The 19,340-nt window shown below is 58.5% G+C and overlaps 1 protein-coding gene across 1 annotated transcript; it reads left to right on the top strand.

The window, feature by feature from the left end:
* The first annotated feature begins 12,980 nt into the window (after positions 1-12,980).
* LOC140902605 (free fatty acid receptor 2-like) lies at positions 12,981-14,855 on the top strand. The gene is made up of 2 exons (XM_073322861.1): positions 12,981-13,035; positions 13,343-14,855. The coding sequence occupies exons 1-2, from the start codon at positions 12,981-12,983 to the stop codon at positions 14,335-14,337; spliced, it is 1,050 nt and encodes a 349-aa protein (XP_073178962.1). The 3' UTR covers positions 14,338-14,855.
* Positions 14,856-19,340: the final 4,485 nt, after the last annotated feature.

A 19,340-nucleotide genomic window follows, 5' to 3' on the forward strand; every position in this document is an offset into this window, starting at 1 on the left:
TGACAGGAACATGGTCTAAAACAGAGCTTGTACGTGCAGAAAACTGGACCCCTCAGCTGGGTCCATTTTGGGGGCAGTGAGCCAGACAACCACGTCTGCCCTTCACTCCATGTCCCCAGCCAGCCCCAAACTGAAACTCCCTCCAGCCCCTCCTCCCCTGTGCTTTGTTCCTTTCCCGGGCCAGGAGGTCACCTGATTCCTTTGTTCTCCACCCCTTTAGCTCTCACCTTGCACGGGGCCGGGGGGGGGGGGGAGGCCCGGCCATCAGTTGCCAGGAAACAGGGTGTCGGCCATTCTGTGTGTCCAGACCCCTGCACACACCTGCCATCTAGGGCTCTGCAATGATCATACACCCTTATCCCACCCCCTAGATACTTAAGAACTGCCTAGGGGAAACTGAGGCACCCCCACAATATTCAGAGGAAACATTAAGAACAGTCCCGCTTCGTCACAGTCTGCAGCTGGGGATTTCTACCCTGTGCTTCGGCACATAAGTCCTGAATCTCCAGGACCATCTGGCGGGCTAAGGGCCAATAGCAAGACTGACAGACGCTCGCTTCTGCGTCGGGGTGATTCCTCCACAAGCCGCAGGGCTGGCCCAGAGCGAGCTTCCCATTGTTCGCTTACGAGGGCGCATCAGCAGAGCTGTGGAGGGATGGGGTGAGCCCAATGCAGTGTGTTTGTGAGTGTGTTGGGGGGGGGGGGGGGCAGATGTTGCATGCAAGTCCCACTCCCCACCCCCAAGCTCCTTGCATTGGGGGTGGAGGACAAAGTCATGGATTTTCTGCCTCCCCCCACTTGACACGGACTATAATGCAAGTGCACACACATTTCTTATTGTAATATTTTTACTGGGTCACTGGATCTTGCAGGCAGCAAAACTAGAACCAATCAACCAGAATTAGGGAATTTGTATGAAGCACCCCCACTCCCCTCCCTCTGAAACCAGCTGGGCTTGGCTGGCAAGACAGTGCCGTTTTCCTTCTTGTGAGACTCGCCAACACATCTGCCCCCCCCCACCCTGCACAAGGAGCTTGGGAGAGGGGAGTGGGACTCGCATGCAGCATGTGCCCCCCCACACTGCAAGGAGCTCGGGGGAGGGGAGTGGGATTTGCATGCAGCATCTTCCCTCTACACACACACACGCACACTGCAAGGAGCTTGGGGGGGGGGGCATCCAGTTCCCGACAGAGCTCATGGCAGGGGAGGTGTCCACAGCAGTTTCCTGCTCTGGGCCTGGGGACGCCCGGTCGAAAAGGGACCCTGGCGGCTCCAATCAGCACCGTTAAAAGTCCGGTTGGTGGCGCAGTGGGGCTAAGACAGGTTCCCTGCCTGCCCTGGCTCCGCGCAGTGCCTGGAAGTGGCCGGCATGTCCCTGCAGTCCCTTGGTGCAGGTGCAATCAGGGAAGTTCCGCGCGCTGCCCCCGCCCCGAGCGCCGGCTCCGCAGCTCCTATTGGCCGGGAATCGTGGCCAATGGGTGCTGTGGGGGCAGTTCCTGAACCATGCAGAGCTGCCTGGCCACGCCTCTGCCTTGGGGCTGGACATGCCGGCCACTTCCAGGAGCAGCGCGGAGCCAGGACAGGCAGGCAGCCTGCCTTAGCCCCGCTGCGCCACCCACCAGGAGTCTCCTGAGGTAAGCACCGCCCAGGTGGAGCCTGAACCTTGAACCTCCTGCCCCAGGTCGGAACCCCCTCCCTCACGCTAACTCCCTCCCAGAGCCCGCACCCTGCACCCCAACCCCCTGCCGCAGCCCTGAGCTGCCTCCCGTACCCAAACTCCCTCCTGGAGCCCGCACTCCGAACCCCCTCCCCACCCAACCCCCCTGCCCCAGATCGGAACCCCCTCCGCACCCTAACTCCCTCCCAAAGCCTGCACTCCAACCCCCTTTCCCAGTCCTGAGCCCCCTCCCGTACCGAAACTCCCTCCCAGAGCCCGCACTCTGAACCCCCTCCCACACCCCAGACCCCTGGCCCAGGTTGGAACCCCGTCCCGCACGCTAACTCCGTCTCAGAGCCCACACCCCCTCTGACACCCCAACCACCAACCCCAGCCCTGAGCCCCTCCCACAGCCAAACTCCCTCCTAGAGCCCTCACCCCCTCCCACAGCCCAGCCCCCAGCCCGGACCCTACTCCTGCACCCTGAACCCCTCATTTCTGGCCTCATCCCAGAGCCTGCACCCCCAGCCAGAGCCCTCACCCCCTCCCACACCTCAACCCCCACCCAGTGAAAGTGAGTGATGGTGGGGGAGAACGAGCGAGGGAGCGGGGATGGAGTGAGTCGGGGGTAGGGGGCGTTCGGTTTTGTGCTATTAGAAAGTTGGCAATGCTTGGCGCTCTGCGCAGGCCGCCAGGGCCCAGCGGCACCAGCTCTTGTGTGACGGCTTCAGAGCCCCGCCCGGAGCGCACTGAGCAGCAGCAGATCCTGCCTCCCCCTGCACCGCCCGGGGCCCCGCATGGCACGTAAGCAGAGCGTCCAGGCCTAATGCCTTGGAGGGGAGGCAGCCCAGCCGAGCCGGCTTCGAAGGCCAAATCAGCCACCTCCAAAGCAAACAAACCGCAAACCCTCAAGGCTCCAAAAATGAAAGCAACTTAAAAAAAAAAACCCCAAGCCCAATTCTGCTTGCCCCGTTCTCCCAGTCTGCAGCTTCCCTTGCTCTGCTGGTGCCCCTCACGCCCATCCCACAGCCTCCTGCTAGCCCAGTCCTGGGCGACTCCCCATCCCCCCACAGCTCTGCCAATGCGCCCACGTAAGCGACCGATGGGAAGCTCGCTCCGGGCCAGCCCTGTGGCTTATGGTGAAATCACCCCAACACGGAAGCGAGCATCTATCAGTCTTGCTATTGGCCCTTGGCCCTCCAGATGGCCCTGGAGATTCAGGGCTATGCCCAGAAATGCAGGGTGGAAATCCCCAGCTGCAGACAGTGACGAAGCAGATTGTAGCTGATAAACCATGGGAGCAGCCCACCCTGGCTGCTGGGGAGAGCCCCCATCCTGCACCCTGCAGGACAGCGCCCCCTAGTGCCGCCCTGGGTTGGCAGTGAGTTGACCCCGCTGAGCGCACACACTCTGTTCCATCCGGCGCCTCTGAAGGGTGAAAAGAACCAATGTCGGAAACTCTGAGCCCGGATGTGGCTCTAAGTAATCAGACTATCACAGTGTTTAACCTTGGCATAAATGCTTGGGAGTAACCTTGTAACAGTGTATAATGTGTATGATTTTTTGTGGGGGAAGTTTTAAGCATGCTAAAAACGGTAATTGAAAGCAAATCGCATGTCAAAGGTCTCATGGTAACGCTGCCTCTCAAGCTATTACCTGTGAATAACCTTAAAGCTTGGCACAGCAGAAAAACCATTACAAACGTGGTCTGTTGTGCACAAAGGGAAACTGAGGTACACCCCACCTCATGAATTTAATAAATGAACAGTGGGATAATTCACTAGTTTGCCTTTAGAATAAAACAAAGAAAATCTGGAGATAATTCTGTTTTTCCTGCAGTCAGCAAGGAGATTGGTAAAAGGAAGGGGTATTTTTAAGCAATAATCTCTCCCCACCAGGAGGCTGGGAAATGTTTCTTTTGTTTTTCAGACACTCTGCAGGCACGCTGGCACCAGTGGAAGAATAATCCAGAACACCGTGGGTCTACTGCCGTGACGCAGATTGTGTTGTGTGGTTTGTGTTGTTTGTCTTGTTCTGACCGTTATGTTGGTGGATATTGTACAAGAAGGGTTAACACATATAGCAGCAAAGGTCAACGTATGGTATGACCTGCCTGGAGATCACGGTCTGCCCACGGGGGGGAAATCAAGTGATGGACCACAGTCCGGGAGAACACCATCCATTCCCAGCTCCTAAACGGAGGGGCCTTGCCTAGTCTTTGACCGATTGGGGCCCAGCCTGCTGCTATTGGGAGCAGAGAATGGAGGGCGGGAATGGGTTCATTACATGCAAATAAAAAGGCACAGAATTGGGGTTAAAAAGGAGGATGGATAAATTCTGTTGCATGCATCTTACAGGTGGACCCACAAAGGGAAAATAAGGACCCCCTGGCCCAGGATCAAACAATCGTTGCTGCTAATCACAATGGTTGCTGTTGTAAACCCGGCCCAGATCCCGCAACGTGAGGTGGCAAAGGGGGGAAACACATGGACTGCTACACCCCCAACTTGTGGTAATGAGGCAAATAAGGACTTTAAGGATTTACCCATAGGAAATTGTACCTCTGATCCCCTACCCACATGGGAATTTGGCAGTGCCGGTATGTGGTATACGGATTGGATGGGAAGGGGTCCTAACCCTGGTGGAGAATATCAAATTTATCAGGAAATATTACATGGTATTCCCTAGGCTATGCCATGATCAATGACAGTGGGAAACACAGTCATCTGGGCCTGTGGTTTGTCACAGAGGGCCCCAAAAATATAACCCTCTGGCCTCCTGGGGTGTTTGGGTTATGGGGTCCCACAATTGGGGTGTGACATTGCCATGGGTAATCATAATGGTACCTCCACAGAGGAAACCCCCTGGACGTTCAGTTATGACGTACGTACCAGGGGAAAGTTGGGTATATGACAACTTAACCGCTTTGCAGAATGTAACCCTACATGTAATATGGATGCCAAGCTGGGAAAACCCTGATCTAAGCTGGCCGCAGCCTGGAGCCGGAAATACCCCCCGACGGGCAAACATTTGGGAGCCACTGTGGGAGCGGGTTTAACCAGCGTTCTTCAAAGTGTCTTTCCAGCCCACTGTGTGGGTGGGTGGTGCACCCCAGAGAATGGTGGGTGGACTGAGTACACCCCAGCTGCAGCAGATCCATAGAAGGCTTGAAGCTGCAACTTCAGTGCTGGGGGAGGGGACACACATGGAATCGTCGCCCGAGAGGGTTTCGGGGGAGCGGGAAGCACAGGGTTGGGTGTATGGAACCTGGGGGGCAGTTGGGTAACCGATAAGCAACTGATAAGCCGAAATGTAAAACTTCAGCAGCAAATCAATGCATGACTGGCAACTGTCTGCAATCACAACGGGGTGAAAGAGGGCGGCAGAGGTGAGCCGACGGTTAACTCAGTGGACAGGAACCTTTGTGACGTGGGAGGGGGATGGCTTCAGAAGGCCTCCCTGGGGGCAGGTGTGTATGGGGATGCAAAATGCTCAATTCGGGAGCTAGCACCTGTGTAATAGTTACCGTGGTACCTTGGAATGGGACGGCAACTAAGGACGGTCCCCATGAGCCCTATGGGAGTAATGAGGAAGGAAGAGGCTCGCTGGGACCCACTGGGGGCTCGATGGGGAAAGTGGAATGGGGTAAATTGAATAATTCAGTTGAACAATTGTTTGTCCATAAAAATATTTGGGAGTGTCCCTCCCCAGTGACCACAGAAGGGCAGAACCAATGGCCTGTTGCAAATGGAGGCCATTAGGGGTGATGTATGTGGTGCATGGGGTGTTTTGCAGGGAATGTACACAACACTAGGGGGCACAATTGCACCAGCACGACCAAGTTGCACACACCTACACGCTGCAATCGGGACTTTGGTGCACAAATGGATCTGTGGAACTCATTGCTGTAAATAACTGAACCAGCGCACACTACGCGATTCCATGCCAAGTGGTCGAACTGGTTTGGACAATACCCCATATCTCTGTGACTATCCAGTGGACTCATAATATGGACAAAATCATGCAAAGACTGCAGGAGCAGCTGGATGCAACTGCCAACAACAGGACACATTTAAAATATACACTCCAGAATGGTGCTACAAGATCTTAACCCAGTCAGAGGAGAAGCAGTATGCCTGGTGGTGGCCCGGATGCTGGATTACATTACAGTGGTCAGGGCTCTCAATGTTACTGTGAATCGTTATGGTTGTTGGCCCATTGTTAAGTATACTAATCCTGCAATGTATAGCGTGGTGATTCGGGGGGCACAGACCCACAAAGCACAACCACTGATTGCCACATATGAGTAATGTAAGAGGCCCTCCACCAAAGTGTAACGGATAACCCAGACCCAACCTGCTCGGGCCCATCACTATGGGGAATCTGACACACTCATTGGAATATACGTGCAGTGTGTCCGTACGAGGGAAGGTGCAGGATGCTACACTGCCCAGGGGGCAGTGGGGCAAATGGAGCACTGACAATTGCATCTTGATACCTGGCGCTATCAGGCAATGTGCCGCCATACGTCCGATGCTTTTCCCGGGACACCTGGGCAGGTGGATCCCAGAAGAAAAGAAAAGAAAGGGGCAGAGTGTTCGGATCTAGGCTTGTTTGTGAGCCGGAGATAGAATTTGGGGTTTGACTTTTTGCTGCTCTTCTTTCTTATACAAATATGTGTGAACAAAGAACAAAGGCATTGTGTGTGTTGCTTCAGGGTTTGTGAGGACAATGGGAACAGATAAGAACAGTTAAAGTCTCCGTTGCAGGTATACTGGGGCCTGCTAAGAAGGAGGAGGTGGGAATGGGGAACGGGGACACAGGCCGGGCTCTGCAGCGTCAGACCTGGGAAGGGGGACACTGGGGAACAGACTCTGTTGGCATGGAGAACTTACTTGGAACTAACCCCAATAACCATCTAAACTTCGGACTTCTGGTCTTCTGCTTTCTGTCTGCGGTGTGACAAGAACCAGGGGAGAGGGTGAAGGGAAAACCCTCTAACAGTCTAGTCCAACTGGAGTCTTTGGGCTTTTCACAGAGGGGGCGGGGGGCGGCTTTCAAGGGAGATGCAGCCCAGCCCCACTGGCAACATGGCCAATCTGTGTCCCTAGATGATGGATAGGGCCCGGCAGCAAGACGTGGGGAAGGCAGAGATTTCGGCAGAGGCCTGGAGAAGGCTTCTGCAGGAGGCCCTCAGAATCCAGGCAGGAAAAGACTCTACCTAGGGAGGGCAGAGAGTCACCTCCCAGAGCAGGGCAAGTAGGGGGCTGGCTGGAAGGACCCACATCAGGATGTCGAGGACTTTATCGTCAAGGCTCTGTGGGAACAAACCAGTGGGGTTATGGGCCAAGACAAAAGCCCGGGTGGAGTTTATTGACAAGCCCTGAAAAGAAGGAAACTGAGGCAGGGCTGCAGTAGGGCCACCCCATGCCACAAGGGGGTGCCCTGAAGGCAGCAACCCCGTCACAGGACTTAATAGAGGTGTATCTGAGTTACACTGACTGGTGGGAGGGGGTCCCTTCTGGCCTTAAATTCTATCCCCGCTGGCTGCCACTTGGACGCTGAGGGCTGGTGGAGAAAAACCTCACCCAAAGGGCCCTTTGCTCACGAGGAAATTTATGACCCTTTGAGCAATATTCTGAGGAGATTTTTCCCAGCCGGCTCATTAAGAAATAATAAACCCAGGTGTCAGTAATAAAAAAAACCCGTTGATGCAACATAACCCCGACGGGATGGCGGATAGCCAACGTGAGATGCCAGGGGCGCCCGGGGCCGTGCCAATGAGGCCACTGCCCTGCGTGAAGTGGAACCGGCTCTCCATGTCTTGGGGTGGGGGTGGGGTTCTGTTTCTCGGAGCTGGGCAAGGGAAGGGGGGCCGGGGCAAGCCCGACTTTGGGGTCCTTGTGTGTAGCCCCTACTACGTCCCCCAGCAGGCCTGCCTTGCCTTGCGTCACGACCACCAGCTGGCCGCTGGACTCCTGCCGCAGCCCCCCGGGGTCATGGCAAAGGCGGGGTGAGACGTGAGAGCCTGGGAGTGGTTCTAGTGGGTTGGAGCAGAGGGGCTGGGAGCCAGGACTCCTGGGTTCTATCCCCAGCTCCAGGAGAAGAGGGAGGCCTAGTGCGTTAGAACAGGTGGGGCTGGGAGTCGGGATAGGCAAGGGGAAAGGAGGGGGCTCTCAGGATTAGCCCCTCCCTCTGGCACCAGCTGGCTAAATGCTCCCCACTCCATCTCTCATGATTCCCCATGTCCCACTCCCCCAAGCCAGCCAGTCCCCTGCTCTGGGGCTGAATCGGAGCCAGCGCCCACTAGAGGGGACAGGCCCCATGTCCCACTCCCCCAAGCCAGCCAGTCCCCTGCTCTGGGGCTGAATCGGAGCCAGCGCCCACTAGAGGGGACAGGCCCCATGTCCCACTCCCCCAAGCCAGCCAGTCCTCGCCCAGGGGCCGGATCGGGCCCAGTGCCCCCTAGAGGAAACCTGTGGAAATTTGGTAGTCAGAAGCTTGCAGCTCCGTTTGATTTTCCAGAAGTCTGGGTGCTGAGAGTTTTACAAAGGCCCCATATCAGCCCTGACCACAGGGGCCCTGCACTGGGTGCAGCACGAGCTCCAGCCGCTGCTGTGGGCAGCCGTTTCCTCCTGTCTCGCCGAGGGCAGAACTGGCCCTGCCCAACGTCTCTGCAGCTAATGGGGCAACCTACCACCATGGGGCAGGCAGGATTCAGCTCCTCTGCTCGGGGTCTACAGGTTGGAGCTGCTGGCGGGGGGCTGGGAGCCAGGACTCCTGCGTTCTCTTCCCACCGGTGGGAGGGGAGTAGGGTCTAGTGGTCAGAGCAGGGGTGCTGGGGACCAGGACTCCTGGGGTCTCGCCCCAGCTCTGGAAAGGGAGCAGGGAAGATCTAGTGCAGAGATTCTCAAAATTCATTGCACCACGCCCCCCTTCTGACAACAAAAATGACTACATGACCCCAGTGCCCCGTGTTACTCAGTGGTTAACACAGGGCACTAGGTCATGTCCTCTTTTGCTGTTGTCAGAAGCGGGTTGCTGCTGTAGACAATCTTTATATCCAGCTTGGGCTCAGGCTTCGGCTGTGCCGTGGCTCTGGCAGGGGCTTGGGCTTTCCCCCGTGGGCCCCAGTGAGTCAAACACGAGCCCCGGCAACCTCATTAAAATGGACTGAGAACTGCTGGTCAGAGCAGGGGGGGCTGGGAGCCAGGATTCCTGGGTTCTTTCCCTGGGCCTGGGAGGGGAGTGGTTCAAGAGGTCAGAGCAGGAGGGGCTGGGAGCCAGGGTTCTCCCCAGCTCTGGGAGGGGAGTGGTTCTAGTGGTTAGAGAAGGGGGCTGGGAGCCAGGACTTCTGGGCCAAGGGCTCTCATGGCAAAAGACCCCAGCTGGGATCTGGCCCCATTGTCCCTGTCTTTAGCAGTCAGTCAGGATTCCCTCCCACTCAGCCGTGGCTCCTATGCGTGTCTCGGTGCTCTATGCAGGGTTTTCATGCGCCCCGGAGCCCGAGCGTAGAAATATGAACTCGGATTTGCTTGTTTATGAAAAACGCTGCAGCCCGGGAAGCAGCCATAAATCCAGTGCAGCCTTTCCTCCAGTGCCCTGTGGTTGAACCACTAGAGCTCATTCCTCTTCCAGAGCCTGGGAGTCCTGGCTATCAGCCCTTCACTGCTCTAACCACCAGACCCCACTCCCCTGCCTGAGCTGGGGAGAGAACCCAGGGGGCCTTGTCTCCAGCAGGGTGCAGTAGCTGACCCGTGGCGGGGGAGGCTCACACTCCCTTGAGGACGTGCTGGTTCACACCTCTCACGAGGAAGTAACGATTGCATCTCTCATCTTTTCTGCGTGGATTTCCGAGGAAGGGGACCAGTGGGGTTTCCTGGGGCGAAGACACAGACACAACATAACCAGCTGCTTGGGCTACAGAAAACTCACTCCCCAGCCGGGACGCAGGAGACCAGCCACCAGCTCATCCCTGACACATCGCCTGGGGTGGCTCCCAGCCCGGACACCTGGGTTCCAGCCCTTCTGCAGGCTCCCAGGGCACTAGCTGCTAGACAGGAGGTGAGGATGGGCTCTCTAGCTGCCTGGGTCAGGGCTTGTAAGGAGGGGAGTGGGGTCTAGTGGTTAAAGCCCAGGGGCAGGACTCCTGGGTTCTATTCCCAGCCCTGACCAGTGTGTATTTCCCTTTGCCAGTCATGCCCAGGTATCTGTGCAAAGTTTAGTTTTGCTTTTGTGACATTAAAAAGAAACAAACAAGCAACAAAGTAAAAGGGAAGTGGCTGCCTCAACTGGCCACTGGATTCTAGCCCCAGCTCTGGGAGGGGAGTGGGGTCTAGTGGTTGGAGCCAGGGACTGGGGGGGAGCCAGGACTCCTGGGTTCTTTCCCCAGCATGGCTATGTCCTTTCCCTGCTCTGACTCTGTTCTTCAACCTGTAAAATGGGGATGAAGGTTTGTGACCTAATTTGGCAACGCGCTCGCCCACCACCGAGCGATCAGGGCTGAGCGATGTGGGCAGTGAGGGATGGAAATTTGTCTAACTCAGCTGAGTGCATGCATGGTGAGGACAGGGAGAGGGGAACATTGAGACAGGAGAACACAGCAGTCCACGTATGGGGGGCACCCAGCACTGGGATGCGGAGGTGCCAGTCAGGATATAGGGTGTGGTCATTACATCCCCCACAGAATGGGTCCCCCACTTGGAGGAAAAGACTGGAGGGGACAATCCCTCCTCTCCCAGACAGCGGCTCCATTACCAAGGGCTCGGGGAACCTGACTATGGGTCTGAACTCGTCACGGTTCCATGTCATGCCACCACATCTGAGCAGCCAGCCAGCCCGGGAGAGGAAGTGGGTTTATCTCTGAAAGCAGAGAGCGGAAGGACTGACAAGAACTGTAGGAGGGCACGACAAGGAGAGATGTGCTGGCTAGCACATACACCTATCCCTATTCCGAGAACCCAGGAGTCCTGGCTCCCAGCCTCCTGCTCTGACTAGTAGAACCCACAGCCCTCCCAGAGCTGCGCATGGAACTTAGCTGTCCTGGCTCTCAGACCTCTCCCCCGGCCCCCCGATCCCACTCCCCTCCCAGAGCTGGGGATAGAACCCAGGAGTCCTGGCTCCGAGACACCCATCCCCCCAGCTCTGGCCACTAGACCCCACTCCCCTCCCAGAGCTGGGGACAGAACCCAGGAGTCCTGGCTCCAAGACACCCATCCCCCCAGCTCTGACCACTAGACCCCACTCCCCTCCCAGAGCTGGGGACAGAACCCAGGAGTCCTGGCTCCAAGACACCCATCCCCCCCCAGCTCTGACCACTAGACCCCACTCCCCTCCCAGAGCTGGGGACAGAACACAGGAGTCCTGGCTCCAAGACACCCCCCACTCCAGCTCTAACCACTAGACCCCCACTCCCCTCCCAGACCTGCGGATAGAACCCAGGAGTCCTGGCTCCACAGGATTACCCCAGGGAGCAAAAATAAGCTGGCCAACCTGGGTAGCAGGATCAAGCAGCCCAGTGCCTGGTTTTATGAGCTGGCTGAAATGACAGCCGGGGGGGAGTATTTCCATTCGAGGCGCGGGCTCTGTTTACACGGCCAAGCCTCCAGCCCCAAGGGATTTATCCCCCTCGGGCATCCCTGCGTGAATGACCAGCAATCCTGCCCTGACTCGACTGAGATCCAACTCGGGCAAAGAGCAGGGAGCTGGCAGGTTGGGGGAACCGGCCGATCCGGGATTCAAACCAGTGGCTCGGCCTGATGCCTCTTGTGTAGAGCTGGGGTGAGTGTGTGCAGTACAGGGCTGTGGACACGAGGTGGGAGAAGGGAGCTGCAGAAAGGCAGGGGGATGGATGGATAGATAGCTGTTAAGCGCCATGGATGGGAGTTTATGAGGCTGGATAGCTAGATACCGGCTGCGTATGGAGAAAGATGGATATAGAGGGGAATGGGGGGGACAGCTCTGCATCTTTCCATCCACTCCCAAGTGCCCTAGCCATCCAGAACCCAGGAGTCCTGGCTCCCTGGCCCCCCGCCCCTGCTGTAACCCATTAGACCCCACTCTCCTCCCAGAGCTGGGGCTAGATCCCAGGAATCCTGGCTCCCAGCCCACTAGACCCCCGGCCATTGGTAAGGGATCTAGGAGCAGTGATTACAGATGGCAGAAGGAATGGCCAGGCTCAGACAATAGTGTGTTTTCCAGGAGAGGCTTATTAACTTCTCCTTAATGAGGCTATTTAACGATCGATCCCCACAGCTGGGAGGTGGGGGTAGAGCTACCTGCAGCCTGGGGAAGCCCATCGCAGCTTGGCGTGAGGGCACCCACGGCCTGTCTGGATAAGGGGTGCGTATGGAGAAAGATGGATATAGAGGGGCATGGTGGGGGACAGCTCTGCTATGGCGGGGTTAGGATGTGCCCTAACCATCCAGAACCCAGGAGTTCTGACTCCCAGCTTCCCCCCGACTCTAACCCACTAGACTGCCCTGCAGTTAGTAGGGGAGCGAGGGACTGGTCGGGCTCAGACAATGGTGTATTTTACAGGAGAGGCTTATTAACTTCTCCGTAATGAGGCTATTTAACGGTCGATTTCCCCACAGCTGGGAGGCGGGGGTAGAGCTATGTGCACCCAGGGGACGGAAGGGCCATCGCACCTTGACGTGAGGGCCCCCACAGCCTGTCTGGAGCACGGGTGCAGGACGCCTTGGCCCTGGAAAGCTGGCGGGCTGCTCTTCAGAGTCACTGGGATGGCTCAGTGGCTGGAGGGGGGAGCCAGGACTCCTGGGTTCTCTCCCTGGTTCTGGGAGGGGAGTGGGGTCTAGTGGGTTGAGTGGAGCTGAAAGATCAAGAATCCTGGGTTGTGTTTCCTTGTTCTGTGCATTGACTCCTTATCCCTTATTTTAACCACAAAATCACCCCTGAGAACCAGGGACAGAATCCAGGAGTCCTGGCTCCCAGTCCCTCCCCCCACCCCCCGCATCTGAACACTAGACCCACTCCTCTCGCAAAGCCAGGGAGAGAACCCAGGACTCCTGGCTTCCAGCCCGCCCCGATCACTAGACCCCACATTTGATGATGATATTTATGAAAATTTCCCTCTGAGTAACAGCCACTTCCCTGTCCTCCGAGCTGCCTGCTTGCCCCCACCCCCACAGCCCATCCCCGTGTGTTTGCTCACGCGATCTCGTGCATCCCAGGCCCTCCAATCTCTCCAGCACTGGGATCTCACAGCACTCTTCCCCCCCCCCGCCCCCGCCCCGCCTGCCGCTGGCTAAACAGGAAACTGAGCTAAATAAATACTTCAGCCGGCTACATAAATTCCAGCCTTATGTCTAGTGTCAGCTTATGGAACGGGAGCCCCGAGTTTATTCGCATGGATACGGGTAAGGAGGGCTGGGAGCCAGGACCCCTCGGTTCAATCCCCAGGCCTGGCAGGGGAGCGGGATCTAGTGAGTTGGAGCGGGGGGGGGGGCTGGGAGCCAGGACTCCTGGGTTCAATCCCCAGGCCTGGCAGGGGAGCGGGATCTAGTGAGTTGGAGCAGGGGGGGGGCTGGGAGCCAGGACCCCTCGGTTCAATCCCCAGGCCTGGCAGGGGAGCGGGATCTAGTGGGTCGGAGCGGGGGGGGGGGGGGCTGGGAGCCAGGACTCCTGGGTTCCTTCGGCAACTGATGAGCCCATTCTCCTCTGTAGGAGCTGAGAAGATGAATTTGAGAATTTCCATCCCACTGTTTCTCACTGTCTACATCTTCACCTTCCTGATCGGCCTCCCATCCAACCTCCTGGCCTTCTACACCTTCCTGGTGAAGGTCCGCCAGAAACCCACCCCCGTCGACATCCTTCTCCTCAACCTCACCATCTCCGACATCTTCCTCCTCATCTTCCTCCCCTTCAGGATGGTGGAGGCCATCTCAGATATGACGTGGACCTTGCCCACTTTCCTCTGCCCACTCACCAACTTCGTCTTCTACAGTAGCATCTACATCAGCTCCCTCTTCCTCATGGCCGTCAGCGTTGAGCGCTACTTGGGGGTGGCCTTTCCCATCAAGTACAAGCTCCGGCGCCGGCCAGCCTATGCCACCGCCACCTCTGTGGTCTTCTGGGTGGTGGGTTCCGCCCACTGCAGCATCGTCTACATTGTTCAATTCCTAGACCAGAGCCAGAACAGGACTGCATACTTCAACTGCTACTATAATTTCACCACTAGCCAGCTCCAGGTCGTCCTCCCTTTCCGGCTGGAGCTCTTCCTGGTCCTCTTCTGCCTCCCCTTCACTGTCACCATCTTCTGCTATGTCAACTTCATCCGCATCCTGGTGGCCTTGCCCAACATCCCGGCTCGGAGGAAGCGGCGGGCCGTGGGCCTGGCCATGGCCACCTTGTTCAACTTCATATTCTGCTTCGCCCCCTACAACCTGTCCCACGTGGTGGGCTTTGTCCAGAAAAAGAGCCCCGAATGGAGGGTGTATGCTCTTCTCCTCAGCACCCTCAACACCGCCTTGGACCCCGTCATCTTCTACTTCTCCTCCACTGCCGTCAAACGGGCCTTCACAAAGTGCCTGGCCAGCCTGTGGCACAAACTCAGTACCTTCGTGGCCCGGTGCCATCTCCCCTGCTTGACTTGCTGCGCGGAAGGAGGCAGAGAGGTGGAGGCGGCCAGTGGGGACGAGACTGAGGGGTCAACGACTTGACTCCCAGGGTGAGACCGACTCTCTGTTTCCTCCGCAGAGCCTTCCTTGTCCCATGTGCTGCAGGAGCAAGAGATCCTGCACTTGAGCCAGGGACGGCATCTTCTGTCCTTCCCTGCACCTCCCGAGAGGGCCGTCCTTCCTTAGACAGCAGCGTGCGGCGGGGCTTGAAGTTGGTGCCCAACTTTCACAAGGCTTTGGACTACTTGAGCTTCAATGTGGTTGGCCAAACTTGGCTCCAGAGGGCTTTGGCTGACCTGAAGGTGGGGTCGCCATGGTGTCAAGGGCCTTCTTTTGCCACTGCCGGGCCACAACTGAGCGGTTGACCAAGCGCCCACCGGACTTTGGCCTACTTCAGCTTTGGAGTGGGTGGCCCAACTTCCTCAGGGATCCGGCTTCTCTCAGTGTCAGGGGCATCATGGCGTCAAGGGCCTTCCTGTGCAGCTGCTGGCTCACAAGTGAAACATAGACCTATTTCAGCTGGAGGGTCCCCCTGGTGTCCTCCACCCACTCCGGGTCTCCTTCTCCATGGTTGGGCCCACCGGCAAGCCAGCTACTAGGAGCTGTAACTGCCAGTGGGGGTTGCTTGAGGGAGGGCAAACAGGCGGGGCTGAGCTTGTCCCGTTTCAGGGGAACCATTTAGTGGCAGATGAACAAGGGCCAGGCTCTGTGAGGGGCCCGAGTTTGCCCTTGTGGAGCTATGGAGAACTCCTCCTCCTTGGCCACTGGTATCCGTGTGTGCTGGCCTCTGTGGAAATGTGGTTACCGCCTCGGTGGGACTGGAACGCAGGGGGCTGCAGCCCAGCATGCTACTGCTTGAGCTAAAGGAGCAGTGCCATGTGTTGGCAGCAGTAGTAAGGCCGTTATCTGCCATGTGGATGGGAAGGATTTGGGCTCTGGACCTTCACCGTCAATGCGCAGCCCTCTATGCAAGCAGCGGTGGGAACAGGCTGTTATTGAGTAAGAGTTGAATGCAGGAATTTTAGCACCACATTGAAGGGCTCATGTGGTCTAAAGGCCTTTTGCAGCGGTAGTAGACCTGTTATCCTCCAAGTACACTGTTGGCGGGGGATGGGCGATTAGCAGGCACACGGTTCTGTTCCAGGTCCGGACGTAGAGCTGCGGGTCTGTTCCGGGTCCGGACGTAGAGCTGAGATCTCCCTCGTGCAAGGTCCTGCACCTCCTCCCTTTGCTGGTGAATCTGGCGCCCTCCAGGGGCACTGGCTTTAGCTACATATTAAATAAAGTTATTGATTTATTATCCAGTAGTGATTATTTTCTTATTTTTCTTCAGGTCTAGTGGGTTCTAGGCAGGGGGGCTGGGAACCAGGGCTCTATAAGAACATAAGAACGGCCAGGTTGGGTTAGACCAAAGGTCCATCTAGCCCTGTATCCTGTCTGCCGACAGTGGCCAGTGCCAGGTGCCCCAGAGGGAATGAGCAGAACAGGGAATGATCCAGTGATCCATCCTCTGTCGTCCATTCCAGCTTCTGGCAGAGGCCAGCAACACCTGCTTCTATCACCAGTTCTGGGATGGGAGTAAGGTCTATGGGTTAGAGTTGGGGGTAGGGGGAGCTGGGGGCCAGGACTCCTGGGTTCTATCCATGGGAGGGGACCAGGGCTAGGAAGTAGAACACAAGCATATTGTCTCTGTCAACTTTTAATTAACTGCAGGGCGTGAATCCAGCACCGCGTGTAAACAAACAGTGTCTCCCTGGCTCTGTTATTAACGGGGTTAATGGATAACTGGGCCCGGCAGGGCCTGGGGCAGCCAGGGGGATCTCACGTGGGCAGCTGGAGGGACGAGCAGGTCCCAGGCCATGGGATGCTGCAACGGAGCTCCTCCCGCCCCCCGGTTCTCCCTGGGACTTCCCCAGAGCAGGAGCCCCCCATACAGCCCCCTGTAAACGGATGTGCAGCCCCCTCTCCTGGGCTCAGTCACCGTGGCTTGTCCAGCTCCTGGGGGGCAGGGTGCTGGGCGCAGGTCGGCTCCTCTCCAAATGGGGCTGAGACCCAGCAAACCTCATTGCACAGCGAACTCTGTTAGCAAATATACAACCCCCTCCCCTCAGCAATGTGCAGATGTACAGTGAGGGCCTCTCCCTCATGCCACATTGTAACACACACACACACCCCCCACACACACAGGGGCGCCCAACCCCTCACGCACAAGAGCAGCGGGAGGGGAGCTGTGGGGGAGGGGGAGGAGGTATGTCTGCTATGACCCCAGGGCAGCACTAGGGGGCGCTGTGCTGCAGGGGGCAGGGTGGGAAGCTCTCCCCTGGCAATCCAGGCTGGCCCCATGGTTAATGGGCTACAATCTGCCTGCGTCTGCAGCTGGGGATTTCTACCCTGCGCTTCTGCCCGTAGCCCTGAATCTCCAGGGCCATCTGGCGGGCTAAGGGCCGACAGCAAGACTGACAGACGCTCGCTTCTGCGTCGGGGTGATTCCTCCACAAGCCGCAGGGCTGGCCCAGAGCGAGCTTCCCACCCTTCGCTTACATGGGCGTAGCTGTGGGGGATAGGCGGGGCTGCAGGTCCGGAGTGAGGGGCACGGGCAGAGCTTGGAGGGGGGAGGGGAGCGCTGGGCTGGCAGGGGGCCGTGGGTCAGGAGTCAGTAGGGTGGCCAGATCGCAAGAGTGAAACATCAGGACACACTGGGCGAGCGGGGGGTGGGGGGGGTGGGGAGGTGCGGGAGAGCCACAGGGGCGCAGCCCCGACCGGAGCCATGAAAGGGGGCGCACAGCCCTAGGAAGCTGCAAGAGGGGTGTACAGCCCCTGCGGCAGCCCGCACCACAAGCCACAGGGCCAGGACCCGAGGACTCCTGGCCCCAGCTCCAGCCCCCAGCAGAAGCCACGGGGCCAGGGCCACAGGTTTCTCCTCCCTCCCTCCCCGTGCCCTTCCCCACAGCCCCACCACCCCAACTAAACACTGCCCCACACAGACCCCCACTTCCCAGTGCCCTGACACACAAAGATCTCCCCCACTGCCCAGCACCCCCCAACAGGCCCCCACTGCCAGCACCCCAAAACACACAAACCTCCCCCACTGCCCAGTGCCTTTCACACCCTCACAGCCCAGCACCCCTCCCAGACACTCACTCCATCACACCCTGCCCCCTTCCCTGGCCGCACTCACCAGCCCTGCTGGGAGGTCTCTGGCTCCAAGGGTCAGAGCGCCGAGGGGGGTCCCCAGACTCTCCACGTGCTGCGCCCGCCACAAACGTGAGCTCCATGGCTCCCATTGGCCGGGAAAAGCCGCAGTGCGGGGCTTGCAGGTGGGAGCAGCTCACAGAGCCCCCTACCCCCCGCCCCCCCACCCGCCACGACCCTAAGAGCCAGAGGGACCTGCCGGGGGCTGAGGTGGGGAGTCCCGGCGGTGATTACCTGGGATGGCTCCCAGGAAGCAACCGGCAGGTCCCTCTGGCTCCTAGGATCGGGTCGGGTCAGGTCGGGTGGGTGGGGTGCGGGGGTGGGGGCGGAGGGGTCTCTGCCTGCTGCCGGCGCCTGCAAGCCCCGCCCCCGCAGCTCTGATTGGGTAGGAGGGAGCCAGTGAAGCACACGGAGACCCCCCTGTGCCCGGGGCCGCCCGACCTGCAGGCTCCTGCAGCCGGGAGCTGCCCCAGGAAGCTCCGCCACGCCGGCCCCGGGACTTTGGCGGTGATGGTGAGCGGTCCATCCCCGATATCAGGACAATGGGCGTCCCGACTGATGTGCAGTCGGGACATGGGACAAATGGGTTAAAATCGGGACTGTCCCGATAATATCAGGACGTCTGGTCACCCTAGGAGTGAGGGGCACCGGCAGAGCTGGGGGGAGCCCAGGGCTGGGCTAGCAGGGGGCTGCAGGTAGGGAGTGAGGGGCATTGGCGGAGCTGTGGGGAGCCCAGGGCTGGGTTGGAGGGCTGCGGGTCGGGAGTGAGGGGCACCAGGAGAGCTGTGTCTTTAGATTAGGCCGTGGCAGCCGAGGCAGGATCTGGGAGCCTGGGAAAGGGGCTCTGCAGGGTGGGGGAGGTCGGGAGCTCCTTGGAAGGCATCACTCAGCTCTGGCACCGTCCTCTTTTCCCAGGAAGTCCCGGAGCCGCCCCCTAAGCGCGGCACAAGGACGAGCCCTATGAAGGCACTCCCCGGCCTAGCTATGCAGCGCCTGCAGTCCATGGGCAGACCCCAGTCAGCCAGAGACACCGCCCCTGCCCCGTGTTCCCCTCCTGCCCCTGGCTGTCCCCCCCTTTGGAGTGCCATTCCCCCCTCCGACCCCCACAGATGTCCCACAGTCCTGGAAAAAGCCAGGTGCAGTACTTGCTGCGTCCACCAGAGGGCACCAGCACCTCACACCAGAGCCCCAGGGGAAGGTGGGGGGACCAGAGACAGTCCCACCCTGACTGTTCAGCGGCTGCAGTGGCGGAAGGCGGCCACTGGGGGGCGGTGTTTAGTGGGGACACATGGGTGCTGGGCTAACACCCAGCCAGGGGGTTCTGGGTAAAGGACCAGCCATGCCGGGGGCACCGAGTCTCCCCGAGGGGCAGGGGCACCAGAAGGAAACCAAACGCCAGGGGCGGGCGGGCGGGCAGGCGGTGGGGGGAAATTCTCAAGATCCTCCAGCATCGCGTGTGGTTTTGTGCGGGGGTGGTGGTGGGGGGTTAGATGATATTTGCCGCCTGGATGAGTCAGGCCGTTACGGAGCAGCCAGGCCCTAAGGCAGCCAAGGCCAGCAAGGGCGTCCCAGCCGCTAGCCCCTTTTCCCCGGGCCATTTGCTTTTCAGCTATTGCTCCACCGCTGCAAGGGACCCACGACGCCTTTCAAGTGGACGGTTTTAAAATAAATTCCACAGATAATCTCGATGGTTCGTTTTCGGTGTTTCCCCCACCCACAGTTTATGTCTGTTTCAGTGTTCAGAGTCGCAGGAAATGATGAGGGGATCAGACAACGGGGGGTGGGAGAGGGGAAGGGTCTGACTAATTGGAGGATTGGGCCAGAAGACATCTGATGAGGTTCAACAAGGACAA

Source organism: Lepidochelys kempii, chromosome 24 (assembly GCF_965140265.1).
Source record: "Lepidochelys kempii isolate rLepKem1 chromosome 24, rLepKem1.hap2, whole genome shotgun sequence".
Taxonomy (NCBI): domain Eukaryota; kingdom Metazoa; phylum Chordata; order Testudines; family Cheloniidae; genus Lepidochelys; species Lepidochelys kempii.

Coding starts and splice junctions, on each gene's coding strand:
- LOC140902605 (XM_073322861.1), top strand. CDS start 12,981: ATGTCTAGTGTCAGCTTATGGAACGGGAGCCCCGAGTTTATTCGCATG. Junction 13,036..13,342: donor GTTTATTCGCATGGATACGG/GTAAGGAGGGCT, acceptor TCTCCTCTGTAG/GAGCTGAGAAGATGAATTTG.